This window comes from Molothrus aeneus, chromosome Z (genome assembly GCF_037042795.1).
Source record: "Molothrus aeneus isolate 106 chromosome Z, BPBGC_Maene_1.0, whole genome shotgun sequence".
Taxonomy (NCBI): Eukaryota; Metazoa; Chordata; class Aves; order Passeriformes; family Icteridae; genus Molothrus; species Molothrus aeneus.
This window is the reverse complement of record NC_089680.1, coordinates 23,622,646-23,650,103: the sequence shown is the minus strand read 5'-3', so window position 1 is coordinate 23,650,103 and position 27,458 is coordinate 23,622,646. Positions and strand designations below refer to the sequence as shown.

General features: G+C 39.6%; 2 protein-coding genes across 2 annotated transcripts in view; one reads left to right on the top strand and one right to left on the bottom strand.

The window, feature by feature from the left end:
* PSIP1 (PC4 and SRSF1 interacting protein 1) overlaps positions 1-11,184 on the bottom strand; it is a 32,442-nt gene extending 21,258 nt beyond the window's left edge. Inside the window, exons 1-5 of the mRNA XM_066569312.1 lie at positions 11,085-11,184; positions 10,398-10,587; positions 9,359-9,435; positions 5,674-5,812; positions 868-984 (exon numbers count right to left, since the gene is read on the bottom strand). Of these exons, the coding sequence (XP_066425409.1) occupies positions 868-984; positions 5,674-5,812; positions 9,359-9,435; positions 10,398-10,469 (405 nt within the window). The 5' untranslated portion in view covers positions 10,470-10,587; positions 11,085-11,184. The remainder of the gene's footprint in view (positions 1-867; positions 985-5,673; positions 5,813-9,358; positions 9,436-10,397; positions 10,588-11,084) is intronic.
* A 6,034-nt stretch (positions 11,185-17,218) lies between these two features.
* The window catches only part of CCDC171 (coiled-coil domain containing 171), a 152,491-nt gene continuing 142,251 nt past the window's right edge, over positions 17,219-27,458 (top strand). The window contains exons 1-3 of the mRNA XM_066569192.1: positions 17,219-17,375; positions 23,142-23,274; positions 24,781-24,955. Of these exons, the coding sequence (XP_066425289.1) occupies positions 17,329-17,375; positions 23,142-23,274; positions 24,781-24,955 (355 nt within the window). The 5' untranslated portion in view covers positions 17,219-17,328. The remainder of the gene's footprint in view (positions 17,376-23,141; positions 23,275-24,780; positions 24,956-27,458) is intronic.

The window sequence follows — 27,458 nt, the reverse complement described above, 5'->3', positions numbered from 1 at the left end:
CCATGCCATATGAGAAATATCCCCATATGAACAAAACATTCAAGAATAGAGAAAAGTTCAAAGCAGTATACTACCAAGTCATTTAATGTACAGTAGTCATTTAAAGTCATTCAAAGCAGTATACTACCAAGTCATTTAATGTACAGTAAAGCTACGAAGCTTTACCTCTTACAGTATAAACTATATACGGCCCCAGCAAATTGAAACAAAGATGTTTCAGACTGAAATGAATTTCATTTTGGAAGGTTACTAAGGTATGCACACCTTTACATAGCAAAGAAGCTAAATTCTGTGTAAACTACTGCATACTTATTCCTGGCTTAAGAGCTGAATTGATACAGTTATGAGATTCTCTATATCCTAAGTAGTTCATTAAGGGTATGGTCTAATTAAAGCTGATTCTTATAAACGTTTTCTGGCAAACACACTTAAGTACCCTTTCACCCATGACAGAATCTAATGCTCAATTCTACTTTTCAATATAAATGATCACAACTGAAAGTGAGTCATACCTGTCTACAATATGAAAAAGTCTTTAAAAACAGAAGGAGAAAAGGAAACCCAATTCTTGATCATAATTATAGTTTTCCAACTTCTCCTGCCTAGGAAATACTGTATGAATTTAGTATGTATTATGATATAGAAATACAGGCTGGTAAAGAAATTAATTTTGAAAAAACATAGAGCACTGTAAAAGGAAAAGAGAAGGACAAAAGTATTACTGTAAGTATATCTGAAAAGAAGCAAATACAGGCAAGTTACAACATTAAACAGCTGTTAGTTTAAGGTATTTAAGTAAAGACTTGGCAATACAGTTTTGACTTGAAAATATTTCAGTCAGAACAAAGCAGAAATTCAATCACTTACTTTTGGGACAGAACACTTTTTTCTTTTGGCTCCTGCTTTTTCTTCACTTCCTTCAGCAGGCTCCTGACTGCTTTCTTCAACAGTTTCACTGATAGGAGTGTTAATGGCTGGATGAGGCTTCAATTAAAAAAAAAAAAACATCCAAAATGAGATCTAAATCCCCTCCTCACCTGAGGTGTATTCTCCTACACACACTACTTAAGAAAGCATCACATCAAGGAACCCCTTACTAGATGGACAAGAATATGAAATACATCTTATTTCATTAATTTCCACTGTTTTCAATTTAATCTGCAATTTATTTAATAAACTTTCAAACTCTAATGCTGTGACAACTCATTTTCACATTACTATACTGCAGTGTATTTTCTTATGCATAATATAACATATCTTAAGAGATAAAAAATAAAAAAAATGTTTTGATCAAATAAAACTTTTGATGTTACTATAAAGAAATTTTGATGCTACTTTAAAGAAGTGCATTTTTAAAAATGCTATAAATCCTTAGTGGTTCAACTACTTGTTCCTGAAAATATAAGCAGAAAAAGGATTACAGTAAGATAATTAATGAATTAACACTTCATTTACAGAGGAGATAATGCCTGAATTACACTTTTTTCTTCCATTACATTGTGCATGCCTTTCTCCTTCTTACATACTAGCTACTTCAAATAAAGCTGGCAGAGCTCCCCTGACTTGTTTTATCCCTCCACTGGGGAAGGGTGTTTGGGTTTAAGCCCAATCTACAATCTCCTTTCTGCCCTCCAACTCCCTTACTAGCAGTTACAAGCAACATCTGCGAAGTATCAATACTGCTCTTAGAACATTCCAGTTCTGGCAATGAAGCAGAAAATACAGTTCTCAGAAGGCCTTACTAAGATAAAAATTGCAGTGGAGAACTGCTAGCAAACAATCCATTTTGCTATTGCTTGGGTCCATCAGAGTGCATAGTGGAATTTACAAAGCGGAAGCAATTTCAGCTTCTCGAGCCTAAACTGCCAGCAGTGTGAACCACGACACCCAGGTGCCAGAGCACCCTGCAGCTGAAGATGTGGAGCAGCAATGGCCCTTGAGCGTAGCGCCACTGCCAGGGACGAGGTGTACTCCAGGAATGTGATGAACCTCGATGCACATGTGTCCTGGCTTAAGGCAAACTTCCTGCCACTTCGCTCTCAGAACCAATCTTAAAGGTGCAAAACTTATTTCTGGGCTAAACAGATGAATGGGGATACAATTCATAAAGTCACCCCAGGACAATGTGCCATTGTCATGGCTCCCCCACTGCAGTGAAACTGCTGAGCCAGTGCCACAAAGCAGCGCTCAGCCAAGAGAGAAATGAGTGGGCGGCATGTCCCAACAGAGCTCTGCCCACCAACAGAGGAAAGAAGGATCTTCACAGGCTGCACTATTCCTGGTGGAGACTACCTTTCTCACTTTTTGCAATTCTTCACTTTCCCCTACTTCTCTATTTTCTTCCTTGCTCACTTCTTTGACAGTGAATAAAACTGAATTACTGTTTTGATCACCATCATTTGACCTCTTTCGTCACTTAATCTCGCTCTCAGTTTATTTGAATTTCCCCACTTCCGTGTTAGGGTGGTGGACAGCTTAGGGCACACAGCCATACTGGGACATATGCCCAGCAAAAAGACAAAAAAAAGGATAAAAATTCCAAGTGAATGCCTTAGTATAGAGATACTAAGAGCTGACAAGTCTGCCCCTTTAATATAATCTTGCATTCAGATTAAAAGTTCAACTTTGCCTAAACCTTCATGTGATCACCCACTTCCCTCTGACCATACCTGCTGCATGCCTGAACACAAAATTTCCTACTCATCCTAAATTTTTAAGCTCTGTCTCCTGAACTGTCCTCCCTGCTGTTTTTAAGTGTGTAACTTAGCTCTAAGAATCTTTAAAATCAAAGAGTTGTATGTAGATAAAACATAGAGATCAAGGAATATCCCAAGATACAGTAACAACCAAGACTACAGCTAAAGAAATGTGTCCATTCACCTATGCACTGAATAGTGCAATATATTAGCAGGCCATAATATTTTCCACTTAAAGATATTGTTGGGAAAACAGTGTATTTACTCATCAGCACCTACGTTACTTTATTCTCAGTTTTTATAAGCAACCACTTGCCTTCCCTTTCAAGATCCCTCACTGACTAAGCTCATCCTTCATGCTTGTGGGCAGGTGCCAGTGACATGGGTGGAACCAAGTCCATCACTGCCCAGAGCTGATCACAATTGGCTGGCAAAGGATGAACTGACCCACTTCAACATCCCACCTCACCTGGGAACAGATGGTGCCTTCACCCAAATAGCAATGGGAGAAAGGGGAGAGGGGATAGAAGGATGGTCATGCACAGAACAAGATGCCTGCATAGGCTACATGGGGTTCTGAGGCAAAAGAGATGCCAGTCAAGGAGGGAGAATGAAAGAAGAGACACATAAGCCATTGCCCAAGCCAAAGAGAAGTTAAGGAGTACATTTAGTGAAAGTAGTTCATGTCATTGCAGACTGAGCTGTGAACAGCAGGAGCTGGAGGCAAGAGAACTTGAACTTTGCAAACAAAGGGCACAGTAGCCAGCCAGGTGAGTGGAAACTCAGAGACATCAGGAACCAAGGATTCAACTGGAAGACCCAACAGTTTCCAAGCTTAGCCTGTGAGGGTAAAAATGTCCAGGGCTTCCTTTGTCCAGGATCCCTCCCAGGCAGCACCCAGCTCAAGCTGTTATTCTGTGGTAGCATAATGATTAAATTATTTTATGGACCCAGATGTCTGAGACTGCTAAACTCAGGGTCCAGCCATAAAGGAAACATTGTCTGCCTGTGTGAGTGTGGTGTGTGCAGGGAGCCAGCAGGGCACCCAGTGGGATCACTGGAGCTGTCTGCTGCAAAGGGCGTCAGCCCCAGCTCAGGTGGTGGTGAGTGCGACTGTCATAGCGGCTCCTGGATGGTCAGACATGGAATCTCCCTTAATGCCAAGCAATGGTAGAGAGGAGACAGAAGGTACACAACATCAGGGTAGGGCTGCAGGCCATGGAGGAGCCCACACTGCACCTGCTGAGTAAGAAACAAGGAACACCAAAAACAAAGTAACCACTTCACACCTGACTGCCTCCTATACCACCACTGTCTTACCAGGGAGCACACTGAAATGTCCAGAGAGGACACTGGTAACCAACAAAGCTATAGTAGACATGGCCAGAGGGAAGCATGTTTCTCCTACTCTTTTTTTTTGTCCTTCTTTCTTGTTACCAGAAGAAGTAACAAAAAGTGTTTGTCAACTGACTAAACTGCACCAAATTGAATGTTTTGTTGCCTATTCCATACCCTTTTTTGGCAAAGATGGTAGAGCCTCAGAAGCTCATTTCAGGCACTCTGCCACCCTTAAAACAAATTCCAGCTTCCCCATAAACTCCCCAGTAGACCCAGATTCAGCCGAGATAGAGGTAATTCTCTTCTTCATAGCTGGTACAGTGCTGTGTTTCGGATTTAGTACGAAAATTATGTTCAAAACTCACAGATGTTTTAGTTGTTGCTAAAAAGTGTTTACTCTTAACCAAGGAAAACACTACTTAGTGAAAATTACAACACTGTTATCAACAGCATTCTCATACCAAATGCAAAACATAGCACTGCACCAGCAACTAAGAAGAAAACGAACTCTATTCCAAGGGAAATCAGGACATCACATACTTAAACATCCAATCTTTCCATTATTTAAAATAACCAGAAGTCCTACTCTTCAAAAAAACCTTAGCTGTTAAATAAAGCCTTTTGCAGATGTGCTCTATTAGCACCAACAAGGACCACCCACAAATAAACCAAAAGCTGGCTAAAGGGCTTGATTCACTTCAAGTTAAACTTGCTTTTAGTAATGCCTAGCACAGAGTAGAGGACTATCAAAAGTAAACCTTTTTGCAGCTGAATGACAAATTCAGAAGCAAATTTGCATTATTATTTGCATTTGCTTTATCCATGTTCTCATTCAAACTAGAAACACAGTAACATGGATATCTTATGAAGCTGGAATTAATTGGTGCTGCAATGACAACCTGGCATGTTGTGAAAAAACAGCAAATAAAAACAGAAGACGGCAATTCTTTTTATTATTATTGCAGCATTGCCTAGAAGACCCAATGGAGCCAAGGTCAGAATACATTCAGTGTACACAGCAAAAAAACTAAAAGCTTACACAATGTCCAGAGCAAGCAAAGAAAAAATGAGCATGAGAATTTGTCTTCATAATAAATTTGGGTCCTTTTATGGGTAGCATTGCATAGCTCTGGTTTAAGCTTGGAACTCTTACAAATGGGCAAGAAACAAGGAACTACTGACGGACAAAAATTGAATTAAGTCACGTGATAGGGGCTAAAAGGCAAACATCACATTGCTTCCAACTGCTAGAATGAAAATACTGCACACTAGGAGAGCATGTACTGGAATCTTACAAGGATACTTGTGGACATAGGCAACTGGTTTTAGAATATACAGGGCAGAGTGACTGAGACTCCAAAAAACCCACCACTTTTCAAGCAGTCACACAATTACAAAGGTATTTCAGGAATATATATATAGTTGTAAGTATGTATATATCTCCACTTAAACAACCCCCATCTCTTCTTATCCTATTGATAAAAGACACCAAACACAAACAGTATTTATTTAAAATTTTGTCTAACCTGCAGTTAAACAGCAGCAGTAAGTCATTACTCTGTGTCAGGAAAACACTTACTACATTTCCCCTCCTCCCTCATCCAAAGCAACAAAGATTTGTAGAGTCTGCATAGCTTACCTGCTGATGAGAGAATTTCACTTTGGGATTATTATCAATTTCCCACAACCCTTCATTAAAACCCTTTCTTTTGTTTGGTTTGCCATATTTATCTTTATTTTCTGAATAAGGGAATATGTCCTTTGGCCCCAAAAATGCCCTTAAGGAAAGAAAAAACAAAATTAACAGTTTAATTGGTTAGTTTTTTCAAAGAAGTAAGCACCAATTATTAAATATTAAAGCCATTAGTACTATAACAACTATTCTACTGAGTCCTTAGTTTTCTAAACTTTGGCCTGCAACACCCCAAGATCTCCATTACTACCACCACAAACAGAGATTTTCCTCCTCACTGAGGAAAGGGAATACTGGGAACCAGTATTATAGTTTATGCTGAAGAGCATCAAAGACTATTTCATTTCTGCTCTACCTTCATGGTCTTTTGAAGTTAGGATTTCAGCAGGTACCAATCTACCTGCTGCTAACAGAAAAATGTACTCTTTGGTAGTACATTCTCAGTTTCAATCCATGCCTAGACATTGTGCTACTGCAATTATATTACATCCAACTATTTGAAAGTTGCAGACACTTGCTTTCTGAAGTACCAGCTCATGGTAAATTTAAACAGATATTTCTAAGCTCCATGCCATTACTTCCTTCATTATCCTTAAAAAAAACCAGCTACCTCAGACTTCCACCCCAAAAAGAGGAGAGAAAAAAGAAAAAAACATAGAATCTCATTGAAAGCTTAAGCATTTTCTACTCCAGCTGTAAACACTCATTTGTGTGCACAAAGTATAAGTAAGCCATTGTCAGCTTAGACTGCAAATCACCCACCTCTTGGCAAGAGACAGTTAGAGAGGGTTCAGCCAGTGTGGGAAATGTGCACCTCCAAGCTTATTTACCCAGACCAAAAAGATGGTAGGCAAACAGAGCAACTGGGAGAGACAAAAATAGGAAAAACATTCCTCTCTTCTTCCCTCTTCTCCAAGAGTAAGCATTTTTTCAGTCTCTAAGCCTCTGCCCATATTGTCAGGCATTGAAAAACACCTGAGAACAGCTACTGTGAAAAGGTTATGAAGCTAACTAGGCTGCTGCAGTTTAGTCCTCATGTACCAATAAAGAAAAAGGAACAAGAAAAATTGAACAAAAAGAGATTACCCTAACACAGACAGTCCAGAAACTAGAGTTCAGTGTGACCTGTATGTCTGTGACCAAACAAAATTTGTACTGATATGATCTGTTGCCACTACATATCCAAATAAAGTGTTTATTTAAATAGTATTAATTTTATTACTCTCCCTAGATAGAAACACATTCAGATGGCTTTTTTACAAAACTTAAGAGAAAAAAAAATACAAAGTACAGGTTAAGACTTATCCACAGTAATTTCATAAACTCAATTAATATAATTTCTAGAAGTCAAGTAAGAATTATACCCAAACCAGTCTTGCTTTCCTTTTCCGCCATAGTTCCTTTTTCCTGCTGTAACCATCCATGCAGCCTGAAATCCTGTCATCCTCTATACCGGAGTTTTTAGCATGATAAACTGATTATGTGAGTTTTCAGAGTTGCCACTACTTACAATATGATAGACTATACATAGCCTAGTGAAATGCTGAAGATAGAGTATCTAACTTTGCGCAATGTGTAAATCTTAACTGTGAGAAGCACAGCACAGAACAAGTTTACCGAATTTACTTTAATTCCCAAGAAAAAAGTACAAGAAATTGTTAACTCTACATAATTCCTGATGGATCACTGAAGTCACTATTTACAGCTAAAAACCTAAATAAAATGACAGGCCATGGAACATCAGTCTCCTTTGTCACCCAATCAGTTCCTTCCTATTGTAATTTATAGGTATCTGCTGTAAGGAGTAAGTGAGACCAAGAAGTTGAAGTTTCACCTATGATTACTTTACAGATCTTAAGATAAGTAACATGCTTAACAAATACCAGGAGACAGCTGGGTCATGGAACATCATACACTGCAATGTGTGTGAAACAGAGGCAAAACATTTCTCTGGTATTCCACGGATTTCTGAAATGTAGTAACTCGGAACCTAGAGCCTAACAAAAACTAGATTGCGGCAAAACTTTATTTAGTAACTATAGCAGAGTGAGGAACAACCATACCAAATTACTCACACATTAAGCCACCAATTACTAAATTTTTCAAACTCAAACACCTCTTAAGAGCCCTATGCTCAATCTGAAGTTGGACATAAAACTTCTCAAAACTTGCTGAGGTGTTTTTAAACCTTTAGATGAGGAGTTATTTCTGTCTTCCTTACATTCAACCTGCATTCCCAAACTTATTTGGAACTGCACAAAACCCCACTGCAACCCAGACTGACACACGAAGTGCCCAGGGGGTGAAGGGTGGGCAACAACACCAACAACAGAACCAAAGCAGCATTGTGTTGCAGTTGCCAAAGAAAAGGTTTTGTCATGTGAAAAATTTAAGAAAAAAAAAGGAAACCTAACACATTTTAAATGATAATTAAAACAATGGACAAGACAAACCTTGCAACCTTGAATCGAATTCCAGGAACTCTTCTTAACCCACAAAATTACACACAGAGAAAAACTCCAATCAAACAAAAAAAAATTAGCATTGAAAGATTTATTGAAAGATGAGATTAGCTGAAAAAAATATACATGATCCAGCATATAGGTATCTTTTTCATCACAGAAATTGCTTTTTAAGAAAAGTAATAGCAAGTAAAGCCAGCAGTAGGAAATGAGTACTCTTTAACTCAACAGGACAATGTATCATCTTAGCAAGATACTTACTTGCTAAAGATGGTTACAAAGTACCATATTAAAGCAATTCCAATCCGTTTAATAAGCTGAAAAAAGTAAGATCCTTCCACAAAATGAGAGAAATTGACAACTTTTGCACACAACTTCAATCTGCCATTTTTTAAAGAAAAACAGAAGAATCAAAAGCACACTAATACAGGTTTAAACTGCTTTGGTTTCTTTTGGCAACTCAAACAAAAAATGGAGCACTGAATCTGATGATTCCTTAAATCTACAGTAACCCAACCAGTCATGCTAAAAAGCAACACAGTAATTTTCAAAAACAAATAACTATATAAACCCCAGGATATTTTCTATTAAATTCAGCAGTGGAGACATACAGTCTCTCAAATCAAATACTGTATCACCACAGAACACTGCTCAAAGTACCCAAAGATCAGTATTTTGCAGGTTGATAGGTATGAAGCTACCTGTACTTCCTCATCTCTTATCTCCAGATCTCATAAGACCATCCACAACCCAAAACCTCATAAGGAAAAAAACAATAAACCAAATAATAAAAACAACTCCAGTACATGATTATCTGTCCATCTCTCAAATTTTGTCTGTTGCACTTTCTTTGAGAATATAGTACTGAGAATTTTGACGATATAGAGGACTATAATTAAACTCATTACAGATAAAAAGAAAACCCAATCAGCCACATCACTGTGGGTACAATTTTTTTCCTCTGATGAGCAAAGCATACATGGTTATGGTCTACCATTCCCTTGAAGAGTTTAAGTAAATTTTACAGAATCATGTGTTGACAAAACAGATCAATTCAGGAAGATGTGCTATTAAATACAATAGCTTGAAATACTACATTCAGAGAAGATAAATTTTTGTCACAGCATTTTAAAATGAAAAAAGACAACCCTGAAATATAAAGGACTTACGTCTCATGGGTGCCAAAAAAGAAAATAGGCATTTTATTCATAGGCGGTTTTACTGCTCCATCGGGAACTTCATCCACCTAGGAAAAAGACAGCCTATTATAGTTCAAGTAAGAGACAAGAACAGTTTAGGGGGAAATATGTAAAAAATTAAGCATTAAAATGGGAATAAAAAAAGTTACAGAAAAGTAAATCAGGAACTTAGATCTCTTTTTAACAGTATGTAAAAAAAATAGCAGAATCAAAACCAGTATAAGCAACAATAGAAAATTACATTACTTTCAGTTTACAGACATACTTTTCACATGACCACTTCTCTTAAAAGGAGAAATTACAATGCATTACAGGTAAAAGGCACAATTCAATTTCATCCACATACTGCCCATCCTTAAGGAAAAGCAACGGGAAGACTTCCTACCCTTATCCTGACCTGATAACTTGTGGAAGTCCAAATGTGAAGTACTACCAAAAGGGTAATAAACTTTAAAAGAACACCAATTTCCAAGTCAGCATAAATACCTTTTTACCTCCATTCTCACATCCAACAAATGACCTAGAGCACTCCCAGAACTTTGCATGCCTTTTCTACTGGACCACAGAGAACACAAAAAAAGGACTGGACAAGCTACCACATACATTTAGTCTATTTAACAGAAACAGGCGCAGTAGACATAGCTCATTTAGGAGTAATCTTGCCATAAATTCGTGGGGGTTTTTTGCCAAGAGCAGTTATTTGGAGACACCATTATTGAACAGCTCCAGCTCCAGGGGCCTGCACATGCTCCAGTGTCAGGCTACCTACCATACAGCAGTCTTCATTTCGTAAAGCCGCGTTACACAAATTAGAACAACTAATGACTACTTGAGAGGGCTACTTTTTACGGTACCGATCTGCAATGTGACTGCAAAGCCGCTTCTATCCCCGGGAGCCCAGCCGTGTCCTCCCTCACAGGAGGCGAAGCTGAAGGTGCTGCTCAGCACAGGTGTGTGAGCGCGCCCCGCAGAGAAGGAGGCGAGGTAGGGGGAGGAGGGCGAACCTTACCCTGGCCGGCCAATGGGGGTAACCTTTCATCTTGGCGAAGATCAAGTCTCCGGGTTTGAAATCTCGGCTCATGTTTTCTCACCAACGTGACGCCCTGTTGCCGCCAGGCGAGCCGGGCTCAGAGAAGGAAAGGCTCTGCACCTCCAGAAACCACCACACTGGTACTGCCAGCCACACGAGGTGCCACTCGCTGCCGGGATAAACACACCGGGGCGGGAGAGAGCAGAGAAGGGCAACACAAGAAGGCACGTCAGCAAGGGGGGGCGGTCCCCGGCTAGGGCGCGCTGCGCCGTGCCCGCCCTTCACCCCTGCGAAGAGACCCCCCGGGCACTCCGCAGCGTCAGCGCCCGCCCGCGGGCAGGGCCAGGCCGCCTTGGCTGGGACAGCCGCCCGCCGCCTCGTCCCGCTCTCCCCCCTGCCCGACCGGCCGCTCGCCCCCTCACGCACGCGGGCACGATGGCGCGAGAGCGCTGCAGGGGGGCAGGGGGGGAGGGAGGGGGCGCGCGGAAAAGAAACTCCGCCCGCCCGCCTCTTCTCCATCCATTCCTTTTTCTCGCTCTCTCCCTCTTTCCCCCGACCCATCTTTCTCTTCCTCTCTCTCGCGTTCTCCCTCTCCCTCTCTCTCTCTCCCAAGCCCGCCCGCCCGCCCGCCGCTTCACCGCCGGCGGTGAACTCGCCGCTACCAACCGCGCTGGCGTCCGGCCCGCCGCCCGCCGCGGGAAACAGAGCCGCGCCGCCTCCTCCCGCCAGCGGGCCGGCACCACCCGGCAAGCCGCACAGGGCCGGCGGGGGAGCTCAGGAGGGCTGGCCAGGACTCGGCCAGCGCCCCGCCCAAAGACAGACGCCTCGGCTCCAGCCTCCACGCCTGCAGAAATGCGGGAAGCCACGAGAGGAAAGAGACCGCCGGACCCGAGGCAGGGTTGGAGAAAGGAATGGGAAAAGTCTCGTTCGCTCCCTCTCCCCGCAGTGAGAAAAATGGTTCGTTCCTCCTCCGGTGGGGGCGGAGCAGCCGGGACGCCGCTGGAGGGAGAGGAGGCGGACGGGGAGGAAGAAAGGAGGAGGAGGAGCAGCAGCAGGAGCAGGAGGTGCCGCCGCAGCGGCGTGGCTGTGGGACCGCCCCCGGCCGCGGTGGCGGCGGGAGCCGATCTGAGCATCGCCGCACACGGGGGAATGGGCCCTGCTCAGCCGCTGACAGGCTGGCGTGGTTAATGAGCGCCAATCTCGTTTCCAAAGCGGGCGAGTGCGGCTGTCCCCGCGGGGCCCTTTGTGTGTCTCATGCCCCACGAGCTCTGCTACAGAGCCGTTCCCTTGCCGGGCTTTTCATCCCTTCTTGCTGCCGGACCCAAAGCTGCCCGTGTCACCCGGGTACTCCCCAGCCACCTGCTTGATGTCCTGACTTCCCCCAGCATACAACAACTCACGGTTGTTCGATTTTTTGAAATCTGTAACAGAATCCTTAATTGCTACTTAGTCGCCATTAATTCCTGTGTTTGGTGGAGATTTTTTTTTTTGGTTGGTTGGTTGATTGGTTTTGTTTCCTAACTAGAATTGCTACTAATTCAGACTATATTACTTCCCTTGTCCTCTCCATATCTATTCTCTCCAGTCCACATTAAGCTTCCTCCTCCTCACCTAGCATTTCAAGCCATTATGTCCTCCTCTCCTGTTTCTGTCAGCTGATCTCCTTAGTGAGCACATCAGCCACCGCCAGCCTCCCCACAAATACCTTTCTTCAAAGTGAAGATCTCAAAACCAGATATAAACCCACTACCTTCTTTCTTATGGCCTGCTTATGGCCTGTCCTGCTGTGTCTAATTCCAGTTCTGCATCAAAAATTAGCTTGCCTGTCAACCCCCTCTGGGTTTAGTCCTATGTGATGGCCCCACCTGCAAGTCATAGTATGGCACAAAAAATTACTCCTTACACTGTTTCACAGGGGCAGACCTAGCCATTTTATGCTCAAGTTTCCATCTTTGGTGTGTGGCCTGATGCACAAGTTTTACAGGTCAGTTTTCTGTCAGCTCTCCTCTGTGCCACTTGAGCATAAACGTAAGTCCTTGTGAGAAGAATTATCTTACCTCTTCCAGTTTTGATACTATGTCCCTAACTGCTGAAGTTAGGGAAACTCAAGTCAGGCCCAAAACATCAACTTCAGTTGCCACAGAGCAAGTTGTGATTTGTTCTAGGCTCTCTCCTCCTTAAATGCAAAATGTTGTTTTATAAACTTTAACTGTAAAATTTCACACCATCTGTGTTATCCAGTTTGTTCTTGCTTTTTTCTGATGGCTGAAACAAGTCAGATCTGTTCGATTTTCTTGAAGGTGGCAAAGTTCATATTCCTGAAATCAACTTTTTCATAAAAAATGGAAAATCATCAATATGTTAAGACAGATAAAAAACTTTCTTCCTATGCAAAAATGAATGACCACTTGGGACAAAAGTCCCCATCCCTTGTGGTACTTAAAAGACATATAGATGCAGCAGTTAGGGACATGGTTTAGTGGTGGCCATGGCAGTGCTGGGCTAATGGTAGGACTTTTTGATCTTAGATGTCTTTTCCAACCAAAATAATTTTATATATGGTTCTATATATGACATGTATTTTTCAGTATGAGAGGAAGGAAAAGCGTTTGTTTAACTACATGCATTCAGCAACAGTATTGTGTCTAAAGTAATTTTTGTGAATCAATATAAAAAACAGTGTGTGGGACATTTGGGGCAGTTAAGCTAATATTACTGCTGGTTCAGAATTTCCCAAGTTTTTATACCGCCAAAACCTATCACACCATTCAAACATGATGCCAAGTCTCTGCTTCCTTTCATATTATCACATAACTTATATTTTTTTTCATTAACTGAGGCCATTTTTCATATTAATTTTTGACTACTCATCAGACAACAGCAGAGCGGACATCCTTTTCACTCTGTATTTTTGATCAAAAACCCTAAACATGCTGTTATTAAAAGAACTGCAACATAATGAAATCTATTGTTGTGAACCTGGGCAAAGAACTTAATTCATTTGGAACTAGACATTTGGAATAATTGCATGATGGAGAAGCACAAAAACCATCAGTAAAAGCCAATTATAGAAATCAAGTTAGAGACTAGAACTTAAGTTTTGAGTCTTTATCTCAGAGGGCAAAAATATTACAGAGCTTTTTAATTTTTAGTAAAGATTCAATTTGTACCTTGAAGGCTATACCACTGACATTACTGCTGTTGTCCACTTCTCTAGGATATGGTGGGGTAGATTTTATTCACTCACTCGCTTATGCTGCTGCTGTTTGACATCATACATGTTTACACCTGGGTCTTGAAATTCTCGGCGGAGCTGTTTCAAGGAAACCTTTCCCTTTGTGCAGTGAGGCGACCAGAAGGGTAATGCCACCCTCGTTACCGATTTCCCCCATCCTGCTGTGACTTTCGTCCCAGGGTCTCTCGAAACCATTTACCTGTTGGTTTCTCTTGATAATACGAGGGAACAGCGTGCTGCCCGAATCCGAGGCCATGCACACCTCAGCCTGGCTCTCACGTCAGGCGCTCATTTCCATTTCCTATCGCACTTTCTGCCTTCGGAACCCGGAGCGCCCGCCACAGGCCGCGCGCCGCCCGCCCGCTGATGACGTTGCGCCGTGGCCGGAAGTTGCCGTTGCGGAGGCGCGCCGCGCCGGCCGCGTCCCTGCTGGCGGTACCTGGGAACGGCGCCGCGCTTCCCGGCGCTTCCCGGCGCTTCCCTGCCCTTCCCGGCTGCCCGGAGCGGCCCCGGGGTGCTGCTGCTGGAGCTCTGTTCTCACCTTGTTCCCTCAGCCCTTCCTGCCAGGTAAAGCGCCAAAGCCGCCGTTACGGCGTGCGCGCAGCCAGCGCCGCTCCGGGGCCAGCGGTGCGAAGGGGTGCCTCTACTTTGGTTTTTAGCTTGCTTAAATTTTTTCAGCTCGCGTTAGTGGAAAGCTAGTGGCTCGTTCAGCCGAAACTGATGAGCTCTTAGAGTTGCAGCACAGATGTGGTAGTTCCGCCTGACTTGGTGTGTTTCAAATTAGTACATCTTGGTTAGATTCAGTTTGCTGAGGGAACCTTAGAGATCCTCCAGTTCCATTCCTTTGCCGAGGGCAGGGGACACCTCCCACTAAACCAGAGCTCCATCCAGCCTGGTCTTGGAACACTTCTAGGGATGGGCATCCACGGCTTCTCTGGGCAACCTGTTCCAGTGCCTCAACACCCTCACATTAAAAAATTTCTTCCCTGCATCCAGTCTAAATCAATGGCCTTCATAAAGCTAGTAAAGCATATTCAAAAGTTGGTGAGGAGAATAAGCCACAAATTTTGTAGGTAACATCCATCTAATGTATTACCTCCTCAAGTAAAAACTTCCTAACTATTTTGTTTTATTGTGGGGCTTTGACGAGCCACTGCATGCCCCTTCAATTTTTTTTTTTTCCCTGATTGAAATAGCATGCTTTTGGAGTGTATCCATTTGTGTGGTAGTAAACAATGGAGATGCATCTTACCAGAGAGATGTTGTATATTCAAGGTCATTAGCATTCCCAGAAAACACTCATTAGATATTCCCTTTTTCCCTCCTTCGCCAAAGTAATTAAAATACTTAAAAGTAATTTCAGAAAGTTCTAAAACTTCAGGGTGGTATGAATGTGTCAGAGGAGATTTTGCTTATATTTTGAGACAGATTTTTTTTCTGCTGCATCTATTTAATTGCACCTCTTTTTTTTTTCATTTTCTACTTTTCAAATTTTGGTATAAAGCCACATACATATTTTTGGCAATAAATATTAAGAAAAGGGTGGTATAAAAAACTAGTTTCTTAGTGTTCAGAGCTATGTCTGAAGGTTTCAGCTCCAAATTTTCAGCTCCACTAACGCGAGCTGAAAATTTGGAACAATTGATAGAGGATACCTCATTTTTCTTGATACCAGGATATCTAATTTTCTTTTTTATCGAAGAATCTAACATCTTTGTTGAGTACTGCAAGTACTTTGTCAAGAATTTCTTCTCTCATGTAAAGTTAAAGTTTTCAGTATGCAAGTCACAAATAATGGAACTTAACATGTGCCTAGAAATTATACTACAGGCTATACTTTGAAAATGAGGTTTTCAACTATTTTCTCTTTTGAGATGAGAAAAAAAAACTATGCTGTTTTTTCTAGGAGTGAGAGTTACGTGGCAATTGTTGTGTTTTGAGTTTTATGAACATGTACCAAGGTGAATTCTGATGTGTAGATGTTAAAAATCACAAAGGATACATGTAGCTATTCTATATGAATATACTACTTTTCCATAAAAACAAAACAAACAAAGAAAAAACCTAAACCAAGAACTCAGAGTTGTTAGAAGTAAGTTTATTTTTGCTGCATTTTTTGTTAAAATTATAGATTGAAGCAGACATTTTTTTTTTCTTCTCCATATTTCTAGTGCAGCCACTGGAATTACTAAAATCAGTTTATATTAATATATTACACCAACTGCTGCCATTGGACACCACAATATAAAATATACATTAAAGTATTGGAGAGCATTGAAAGGAGGGCTGCAAGGTTAGTGAAAACATTGTGAGGGATAGCTGAGGTCACTTGGTCTGTTCAGCCTGCAGGACACTGAAGGGAGATCTCATTGCAGCTACAACTTCCTCACAAGGGGAATGGGAGGGACAGGCACTGATCCTTAATCTCTGATGACCAGTGACAGGACAGAGGGAATGGCCTGAAACTGAGTCAGGGGGGTTTAGGCTGGATATTCAGAAAAAGTCCTTCACCCTTAGGTGAATGTGGTTAGACCCTGGAGCAGCTCCCCAGGGCAGTGGTCACAGCACCAGCCTGACAGAATTCAAGGAGCATTGGGACAATGCTCTCAGGCACATGGTGTGACTCTTGGGGTGTGCTGTGCAGGGCCAGGAGTTCGGACTTGATAGTTCTAATGGTGCCTTCCACCTCAGCTTATTCTATGATTCTGTGGACATGTGACTGCAAACCAGGGATGGTAAAAATGGAGTCCAGGTGAGTTTCCTGTTTTGGACTTTAATATGGATGTCCATCTGCTGTCATGTTCAAAAACAAACCTTTATGGCTCATCAATATTGACTGTTGAATACAGCTTATATTTCATGTTACCTTGCTTTAATTAATGAAAAGACGTCTTTAATGAGTTGGCTGTGCAACTTGACATAAGCAATGGAATTTTTTTCATCCATTGCGTTATAAATATATGTTATAAATATGTTGTCTATATTGATTTCTTTTTTATTGTGACACTAAATTAATGATTTTTTCTAAAGATGAGTGGAGTTACAGTTCAATTAAAATTCCTTCTGTATAGTCCTAACTATTGCTAATTTATCTAATACAATAAAAATATGTTCAAATAGAAAATTCCAGGTTTGTAAAACACTTGGAAGACTTGCTGTGTTAAAGGCTGTTATCAGACAGCACACTAGTACATTCAATCATGGTATACACTTTTATCTTCAATAGAATTATTTTGAAGAGAAATGGAGTTTGTAATATGTTTACAAGATAGACGATCAGTGTGTGGGAACAAAATACCTTTTACTGATATTCTGAAAACCTTGGCAGGAGACATTCTGATATGTTACTATATATGTATATATTGATCTACAGTATTTAAGCTTTGAGGATTAGAAGTACAATTCACATAGATGTCTAAAACTGTAAAATTATAGTTGGTAGTTGTTCATATGACATAGTAGTAACACTGTTTTCTAACTGCTTGTGAGTATTAACAAATGATTCTTTCATTATGTTGGCAAATAAATTAAAGCATGTCTCTGTTACAGATTGTAATGTTTTTATGATATGGAAGAATCATCTTGGAAGCTTGTCAAGTAAATGTATATACAGTCAACAATTCATTCTCCAGAGTTTATGGTTTATGCGGCTTGAAAAGCTGTCTATTGGCCATCATGAGTTCATCCTCTCCAGTCAACTACTCTGTCACAGAAGATAGAAGGTGAGTTTCATTTCTGTTTTTTTTAGTCTAGTAATATAGTTTTGGTTTTTGTGGTTTATTTTCCAGATCTCTGAAAGTGTGTAATTCAGACTGAAAAAAGAACCAACCACGGCGTGATATATGCAAGCTATGCCATGTCAATACAGTTATTAGATCTTAATTATGGAATGGCCAGGGTTGGAACAGACCTCAAAGATCCTTGAATTCCAACCCTCTGCTCTGGACAGGGACACCTTCCATGGGATGAGATTGCACAGAGCCCCATGCACCTTGGTCTTGAGCCAGCTGCCAGGAATGTGGTGTCCATAGCTTCTCTGGGCAACCAGTTCCAATGCCTCACCACTCTCAGAGTAAAGGATTTTTCTAATATCTAATCTAAACCTTCTCTTCTTCTGTTTAAAACCATTCTTTATTGTTTTGTCACTACATGCTATTGTAAAGAGTCTCTCTCCATCTTTCTTGTAGACTCCCTTCTGGTGCTGGAGGGCCACAGTTGGGTCACCCTGAAGCTTCTCTTCTCCAGAGTGAACAAACCCAATTCCCTCAGCCTTGCACCAGTTCACCTCAGGAAAGGTGCTCTATCCCTCTCATCAATTTCTTGGGCGTCCTCTGGACATGCTTCAACAGGTCCATGTCCTTCCTGAGCTGGATGCAGCCCTGCAGGTGGGGTCTCAGCAGAGCAGAGCAGAGGGGCAGAATCCCCTCCCTGGCCCTGCTGCCCACACTGCTTTGGATGCAGCCCAGGACACATTTGACTTTCTGGGCTGTGAGTGCCCATGGCTGGGTCATGTCCAGCCTCTCATCCCCCAGCACCCCCAAATCCTTCTCAGCAGGGCTGCTCTGATCTGTTCATTCCCAGCCTGTGTTGGTGCTGGGGCTTGCCCTGACCCAGGTGCAGCACCTTGCACTTGGTCTTAGTAAGCCTCCTGAGATTCCCATGGGCCCACTTCTTGAGCTTGTCCAGGTCCCCCTGGATGGCATCCTGTCCTTCAGGTGTATCAGGTGCACCACTCAGCTTGGTGTTATCTGCAGACTTGGTCAGAGAGCAGTCAATCCCTTTGTCTGTGTCATTAATGAAGATACTAAATAACATGATCCTAGTATGGATCCTGAGGGACACCACTTGTCATTTATGTTCTTTTGGGACTCTGAACCATTAATCACTATCCTCTGGATACTACTGTCCAACTGTTCTCATATCCACCAGCAATGAGTCCACCCATCAAATCCATTTCTCCAATTTAGAGAGAAGGATGTTGTGGAGGACTGTGTCAAAAGACTTTACAGAAGCCAAGATAAATGCCGTCTGTAGCCCTTTGTCCACTGATGTTGTCATGTTACTGGGCGATAAATTGTCTACACCTGGTGAGCTAACACAATGGTTGTTCTCCTACAGCCATTGGCCTGTGGAACTGCACAATGCCCATTATGTGAGAAGGAGAACTGGAAGTTCACCCAGTGCCCTGCCAGCTTGACTATGTCAGCTGTAACATTGGTGTCCCTGACCACTGTGGACTACCAGAGAGACCCCCAGGACAGAGGAATACATGCTTAAAGGAGAGGGAAAATACTTAAATGATAATGAGTAAATTATTATCATGTGTATTTTTATTCTGGGACAATCAATGAATATGTATGTAAAATACAGTGTATAATCAGAAATTTTACTATACTCAGCATGCAAGAGTGTAGAAGGAGCTACTGCCTTGTGCATCTGGTTGAATAAAGAATGCCTGCTTCTTAATATTACATTGCTGTTAAGGAGTTTGTTATTTTCTTGAATTTTTGGCAGCAGTCACTCCATCATTGCAGGTGTGCATACTGGCCATCTGATATGAAAGAATTCTCACAGGGGTATAGGAGACATCACAGAGGTAGTTTTTGTCTCCATTTGGGAACAATGTTGCAGAGTTCCAGAAGGGTTTTCTACAATAGCTGTGGGGGTAGAGGTTGGTTATAAGTGTTGCACATGGCTCTTATTTTTTTAAACCTGATATGTGTCTGATCTTTGGCACAATTAAACTTTAATTCATTCTGTTTATCTTAACTGAGAGAGCTATTTGTTACAATTTAAAATCTGATTGTAAGAACCTGCTGGTTGTATAGCACTAGCACAATTCAGTAAGTAGATACTTTGGATAGGAAGTCGGGCTAGGGGCTGCTTCTTCAACTGGAGAAGTTTAGCATAATTACACTGCTACATAGTAAGTAAAAGAAAGTTCCTCTGATACAAAATTACTCTACATTTTCAGCCATATATGGAAGAAAAGCTAGTGAAAACTGTTTCTCTGTGATGTTCTTTGTTGACTGTAATTAGCTGACTTGTGAAGTGAGTGTGAATTTTTGAGCATTCTGTAATGTAGTACTCAAAAGATGTTTCATCTGCTGATATGCTTTCTTAAAGAGTCTTAAAGTACTAGCAAAAATGGTGTCTTAGATAAAAGATCTAGCTGGTAAAATGCGTGTTTTCATTCAAAACCAATGATCAACAAACTATTAATATGTGAAAATGGAAGTGCAAAGCAGTCTCTGATTTCCTCCTAGAATGAAAATCATACATGATTTGAAACTTTCCAGAGATTTTGCCTGATTTTGTGACTTAAGCTTCCAAGAACTTTATGCTTGTAGCACTTCTACTGGTAAATGAATATGGAAGAAAGACTCTTCTACAGTTGGTAGTATGAAGCTTTCATAAAGTACTTACGGCATGTGCTGATGATGCTGTGAGGATTAAAGAAAATACCACAGAAATAAGGTGGCTAATTAAGGGGAGTTCCTATTTTATTTGAAAATATTTAAGTAATAAATTAGTGAAGTGGTAACATAATATTCTGCCAGTTTTCTTGTCTTTTTTTTAAGTTGCTGATTTTGCTCTATACTAAGAACAAAAATAGGCTTTTCTGCTTTGTATTTTTAAGTTCTTTCTAATAATATTGTAAGTTTAGAAGCTGTGCGTAAGAAGTTATTTTCAATGCTTTTTTCCCCCAGTACTTACAGTTATGTTGTTTGTCTTCATGCTCTTATGCACATTTTTCATTTCTATAATGTCCCTAATTTGCTATTGTGGTATCCATGTAACTTGTTTGTAGTGGGTTTTTTTTTCCCCACTACTGGTCCAGTTAAGCACATAGTTAAATTTTTCTCTGAGTAAGTTTTATTGTGCTGGTATCTCCAGTACACTCTTTTTTTTTTTCCTGGACAATTAATAGAAGAATTGAAAGGAAGAACTTTATTAAGAGCTGATTGTCATAAAGACCACGGTAATTTCCTTAAAGATTTGAATGTGTTTCTTTTTAATTACTTTAAAAAAAGTACTTGTTCCCTTGCTTTCATTTCATGTGCTCTCCTTGCAAGAAGTATTAAATATCATCAGGCTTAAGTAGAATGACCTCCCCGCTGCCCACAAACTATCAAAATGGTTACCCTTTTTTTAATCCTTGGTCTTTGCATTAGTCACCCCTAGCTTTCAGTTTGGGTCCTGTTTTTCCCCCTACCTGGTGCTTTGTTAACCTTGGTGCCACCACGTTTTTAGCTGTCTTTTGATGAGACAGATACTTCTTGTATAATCCTTGAATTAAACAACCTACTTTTCATCTGTTTTCCCCAGCCATGGGAAAATAAAGGTCTACCAAACCTTTATATGATGTCCACAAAAAATCTTTCATACAGTTTACAGGTGCTCTTGATGCTGAATTGATTTTTGCTTTTTTTTTCTTTTATATATTTTCTATATTCTTTACACATATATTTGTAGCTCTGTAGCCTATCATAGTATTCATAGCTAGCATTTTACCTATTCTATTAGACAGAGAGACAAAATAAATTTCCCAGTAGCTCCAATCTGGGGGTCCAATGTTAGATTTTTGTGGACACCCAGGTTGAAGTCCACAAAACTCCGAGACACATTTTCATAAACCAAATTTAGTTCCTGTCTAAAGTGGGGGAACTGAAAGAAGATTGAACTGTGAGGAAATTACCTTACCACTTACATCTCTAATTGGGGATTTTTGTTACACATGCTAATTTGCTAAACATAAAAGTTGTATATGTGTTATGCTACATGTGCATCTTCAGTGTTTTCCACCTGGAGAATTGTGCACCTAAGGATCCTTATAATGGTCCCCTTTTTAATCACCTGTGTCTGGCTCATGATTTTAGGATGAGTGAAAAAGTATCACTCTCACTGTTCAGATTCTTCTTACTTCCTTCCTGATTTACCACATATTTTCTTAATTGCATTACTTAAGAGTTGCTTAAAATAATGATATGGGATTTTACTGGTTGTTTGCCCTTTGAGATATGTTGGTTCCTCTGGGTATGTAAATACTGAAGCTAGTAATGTGCCAGTGATTTTCTTGCAGTACATGTAGGTTTTAATGATCTTTATCTCCTACATATATTAAAAATATAAAATGTGTTAAGTACACGGCACCCTGTGGACCAAGTACTGATGACATACAATTATTCTGATCACACAGATGAAGTCCATCTTGTTTTTAAATGAAGATTTGACAGCATTTATTAAATTATAAAATATTTATAGGCTGCAGCTAAAAACCTGAAATTTCATCATTTGTTGTTATTAATATCTTTAAAGGCTACATTTAATCTAGAACACTGTTCCACTTGTTGATGACATTTGTGTTCGTCAGCTTATGTGAGAAAACATATAATCAGGTAAAGGTTTTAGTTGTGAAAAATGTTAATGGTGCCTGTGCATAAATCTAGGAGTAAAGTGATAATTTTTTTATTTAGAAAAACCCAATATACTGGAATTTATGAAACTGTTCTTTCTGTAATTAATTAAGACTTCATGTAGACCAAGGTAAGCTATTTTAGTATTTTCAGCTCTGCATGAAATGATGCAAACTTTTTTGTTTAGTTTAACCATGTTTCTTTTTACAGTTTAATTCATATTTAGTGGCTCTTTCACTTTTGTGTGGAACAGCTGATTAGTAGAGCCATTGTTACATAGTTTTAGTAATTTGAAAAATGATGTATATCAAATAATGTGAAGGCTGAGTTTCAGCTCCTGAAATACTTTGAGTTGTCCACTTTGAAGTTATAATAATTGGTTGCAAGATTATTAAGCTAGTTAATTAAATATATATTTTTATACTAATTTTCCACTCTCTACATAAAAGCTTGTTTTGATTATTTTGATAGTACTTGTGATGCTCAGAGGCAAATCCTGTTACCTGCCAAGTAGATTTTTCTTTGGCTGAAAAAGTAGTGGAAATAACATAACAGAGTATTTTAGAGGACTACACCTTTAGTTTGTATTTTTTTTTTGTGAACAGTTGTTTATCTGTAGTTTAGATATATATTTATATATATATTTTTGAAAACAAAATGTGGAAGAGTGAGATTTATTCCACATTTATGCATTTGTTGTATGACAGTGATGCTTTTGAGACAGTAATTCATGTTAAAAAATGAGCCTTACTGAAAAGATAGACAGAAACTTGCTAGTCATTTTAATATATGTTATTGAAATTATGTTTGTAACCATCCTGGAAGTTTATTGGATCAATAATAAAAATAATGAAAAGCATGCTTAAATAGACTTAGGGAAATTAAAAGTGCATATCTAATATAAGTTCCTGCTTTTACATCTCTCACAGTTTGCATAATAAGCAACAGTAGGCATAGCTTTACTTAAGCGAATGTATAGAGCTTTGGACCCACAATCTGATAATTAAATAAGGGAACATTAAAACTTAAAAGGAATGCTTATGTTTTCTTTAAAATTATACTATCTTGCAGCTTACATAATGAGGAATGTGAGTTACTGCAGAAGAGCACTAAGTCGGAATTGGATGCTGTTTTAGGTCTGAAATGGAAACTTCTTCAAGCTAAAAAAGAAAATTTGGACTTGGCTATCAAACACAATCAAGAAGTAAGGACATCTTTTTCACTTGCCTTATTTTACTCTTGGAGTAAATGTCATCTTATTTCATTGAAGTAATATTCTCAGATGGTAGATCAAAAGCATAGTCTGTAACTGGAAAATATGAAGAAAGGTATCACAGTACAGACCTCTTATGCCTGTTCATAGATACTGTTAGCACCTCTGCTGTCACTGTTAATAGTTAAAGTTGAGGTAGGTAACTCAAGCACTTCTCAGCAGCAAAATGCAGAAGAATCTTGTACACCTCGAGCTCAAAGTAAGAGATTGGTTTTTTTTTGTTTGTTTGTTTTAATCCAGATAGTTCCATGGATCCATTTTTTGCAATGACACCACAGTTGATAAGGCAGTGGGAAAATAACAATGTAACTGAAGCACAAGAACAAGTCATTGTGGGACAAGCAGGCATCTCTTATTTTGGGTACATACCTACGTAATAAATGTACATGGAACAACAAACTTGTTTTATTGGCTGTACTTAGCCAAAACCAGATGAATGAGCATCCACATCAACTTCTCCTGGGAGATTGCCTAGAGCAGAATTACTACCTACAGTAGTAGTAATACTTCAGCAGCATAGTTTAAACCAGATTATCAACTGCCAGATTGTGGGAAGCAAATGTGGGAACTGAGCCTAGCAGCAATATACTGAAACTGATTACAACTCAGCACCCACCTTTTCCTGTATTTGTTAGTCAGGGAACTGACATTCAGACTAAAGAAAAGATTAATTGAGTATATTCTTAATGCTACATCATTTCAGTACTAGTTTGCTGCAACAACATCAAGGAAATCCTTTATAATGTGGGTGATTTCCCATGTATGAAATTCTCATTTACCAGAATACTGCTACTTTGTACATGTTCTGATTGAATATGTATCTTACTTTCCATCTTCTTGTGTTGGAATGTCTTGAACTTGGTTTTTTGAATCCAGTTTTTGGCAGCAAAGATTGTTTCTCAGCCTGTATAAGATCCCTTTTGGAAGTGTTTTCTATTCTTAGTTTGTTGTGTGTTAGCATTAAAGGCATCTGTTTGACTACTGAGCACTATTGGACTGAATTTTATGCTTGTATATGTATTTGTGAGTTACTAGATGTCTGGTAATCTAGTATCCCAAAATGACTGTTCTGAATGTTACCAGAAAATCATCTGGAATATAATGTTTCTCTTTATGGCTTTTTTTCCTCTGAGGTGCAGGAAGATGACAGTAATGTATGGTAAATTTTTTTAAGGTGGTATAGTTTTTGAAAAATAGAGGGGTATGTTTAAGGTACATGAAATTCATCTGGGAAAAGGATCAGTTCACAAAAACCAGTATCAAAATGTGCATAAGCATGCAGTTGCAAGATTGTATTTCAAATTCAAGTGGAATAAGATGGCAGTTGTGGATGTGATTCCAAGTATCTTTAAAAAGTATTCTGTAGGTGTGTTTCTGTTACATATTGCACTTCTTCAAGGGAACATTGTTAACAGTTTTGTGAAATTTATTTTCTAGGTATCCAACTATGAAAAACAGATAATCAAATTACAGTCAGAATTTGAGAGAGGAGAGGCCCTTCGACAAGGTCTGGAGTATGAATTGGCAGTTGCCAGAAAAGGTGCCCATCTGAAAATGTGTACTGCAGAAGAAGAATTAAGTGATGCAAAAAACAAACTTGTGGAACTGCAAGGTAGGTTTCAAAGAAGTAAAGATGGAATAAAAGCCAAGTCTGTCTCATGTCATTAAAGTAAGTCAGAAGCAGGGACTTAATTACATTTTCTAGTTTATTGCTGTTTTTCTTGAATCTCTTATCCATCTGCTTTTGAAAACTCATAAGCGTTCACAAAGCTCTTACTGTCTCATGTGTGGATTAGAACTAACTAACCCTGTGGCTAACCCTTCCAACCCTTCTTTCCTCTTGGCCATCACCTTCTGTTATTTCTTCCTTCAGTGCTGTCTGTGTATGGAACTGTAATCATGGTGGCCATCTTCACATCCAGGTTATCCCTGTGTCCGGTAGTTCTTCCTTTTCCATGTTAGAGGGAAAAAAAAGGAAGAAAAAAGAATAGGAAATATTAACTCCTGCTCATTTGTTTGCACTATTTCCAGCAGGTTTTTTCCAGAAGTTCTCATCATATGTGTATTTCCTTTCATCTTTTCAAATGTGTCAAGATTTTTATTGTTCATGTCTGGTTTATTTTCTTCTTGTTGTTTTTGTTTTTTTTATAGTAATGTGGGTTATGACAATAGTATGTGGAAGGGAAAGTTTTTACGTAGACTTTTTATTTCCTGCTACTTTTCAGAAACTCAGATTTCCTTTATACTTCTCAAATAGAGAGATTTCTCATTCTTACAAGGAAATGAGGTGCATTCTTAGTTACCTAAACTACTGTATCTATTTTGTGAAGTACAGGAGATGTATATGTGAGTTTGATGAGCTGTTGATATTCAGTGAAGAGTTTGGAGTACTCCTAGAAGATTTTAACCTTCCAAGAACCAAAACAGTCTGGATCTTGATAGTACTTAAAGTAACCAGTATTTTTAAGATGTTTGGAAAGCTGAACTTTCATTCCTTTGGAGAACACATGAATAATCAAAAATCTTATGGATTGCAAACACATTAAAAATAATGACTCTTAAGGATTGTAATCTGGAAAAAAAGCTTTTTTTTCCCCCTTTAGAAATTTCTCTGTGATTACAAATGGAAGACTTGAATTGCTAGTTTCTCACCTAGAGCAAATTCACGTTTCTTTCCATGTGTGCTGGTTTCCTTGCCAGTATAAGAGTCATGCCATGCAGGTACCAAGAGGCCTGACTCGGGAGGGACTGATGAGGATGGAACCACAGCACAGTGAACCTAGTCTGCTGGGCTGCCTGTCACTTTTCTGAATGGACTGGGCTGTGAGGCTGTGGTGAGGGGACTGGAGAACAAAAAGGGGATAGGAGAAGCTTTACAGAGGCAAGGGATATCTTCTTAAATGCACATGTGTGTTAGTTTCTTTCAATACCATAGTCAATAATTTGCAGTCTGTCAATTGACAACAAATTCCATTGGCTGAAATTTCTCAAACTTTTAATGTCTGTGACAAGTGCCATAGAAACCAAATTATAATTTTGCTGCTTAATTTTTTAGCAATTAGTAATTTTCTGCTCCTTTTCCTTTGCCAGTTGGAGCCTTTCTCACTTCACAGTGTGCTTTGGTATGACCCCAGCATATCTTTTCAGGCTGAATGCTTCATTAGTGCCTTGTACCCTTCAGTGTTTGCTCCAGATTTTTTTCTGCTGTACTTTTCCAGGGTTGATTTTCTGCCATCTGGCAGTCCTTTCCTGTCATTGTGTCCACTGCTTCTCTGTGTCATCTTAATGTGCTCTCTTAATTTCATTATTTTCTGACTAGGAAGAAATGTCAGAAAACTGGGATGTATTTGAAATAAAATCCTGTTGCAAAGTGGTGATAACTTAAATGCCAATGCAGCTAGTTGTATTCAGTAAAATAAAAAACTGTTGTAAAATATTTTCTCCTATAAAGGTTATGAAGGTTATGCTTACAGGTTATGAGATTTCCGTGGCATTTAAGCTTTCACTGAAGTGTGTATACAATGTTCCCCATTTCAGGTAATTTATGGGCTGAAGATTTAGATGTCTTGAGGAGCAGTTAACCCAACCTACCTTAGGTTTATCTACAGTCTCTTTCATGGAACAGGTGCCTATCTTTACTGTCATTTAAACTGAGCGCAAATTTAATTTATACAGAATAATAGCTATATCAAAAATGAAATATTATTTCAAATTATTTGTGAGATTATTTGGAAATAATCTGGCAAAATATAGAAATCTGAAATTAAGTCTTCCATTCTATAAAGACGTAATTTCACAGAATCACAGAATATGCTGATTCGGAAGGGACCTACAAAGAATTATCTCAGGTTTTTATCCTTTAACAAGAGAAAAAAGTGTTTTAATTTTTAAAATCTGTCAAATATTCCTATGTTCTTGTGGGAAAAATGTGATAGATTACAAAATTTGCTGGTTTCTTCTTAGAGAAGTTGGTGCTCTCCAGTGCTGGAGAGTTAACGTTGCAGTGTTCTACTGGATATCAAAATACACAGAAGAACTGATGATCATTATGTGGTTGGGTTTTTTTTCTGGATATGTTTTGCCGTGCTGCTTCTACCTTTTTTCTTTCTCTTTTT